Below are 216 nucleotides of genomic sequence, written 5' to 3'. Positions count from 1 at the left end.
GAAGAGGATCTTGCCATCGAGCGAGACTTGTACATAGGCCTCCTGGAAGGGGAAGAGGGCAACTGTGTCTGCGCGCGTATCGAGCGCGTGGGAGTCGACAGGTGTTGCGGCGCTCTGTACTGTGGCAATTGTGGTGAAAGCGAGCAAGGCGGACGAAAGCGCGGCGGTAAACTTCATATTGATCTAGTTCTCTTGCTGTTGCGCGAAATCAATTCA

The 216-nt window shown here is 54.6% G+C and overlaps 1 protein-coding gene across 1 annotated transcript; it reads right to left on the bottom strand.

Moving 5' to 3' along the window:
* Positions 1–27: 27 nt before the first annotated feature.
* L969DRAFT_20707 (uncharacterized protein) lies at positions 28–177 on the bottom strand (the record flags this gene model as incomplete). Its single annotated transcript, XM_014709155.1, has 1 exon — positions 28–177. A coding segment is annotated over one exon (150 nt), but the record flags the coding sequence as incomplete, so codon positions are not given.
* Positions 178–216: the final 39 nt, after the last annotated feature.

The sequence above is a fragment of the Mixia osmundae genome (genome assembly GCF_000708205.1).
Source record: "Mixia osmundae IAM 14324 unplaced genomic scaffold scaffold_126, whole genome shotgun sequence".
Taxonomy (NCBI): Eukaryota; Fungi; Basidiomycota; class Mixiomycetes; order Mixiales; family Mixiaceae; genus Mixia; species Mixia osmundae.
The sequence above is the reverse complement of the archived record's forward strand: the minus strand, read 5'-3'. Positions and strand labels throughout refer to the sequence as shown.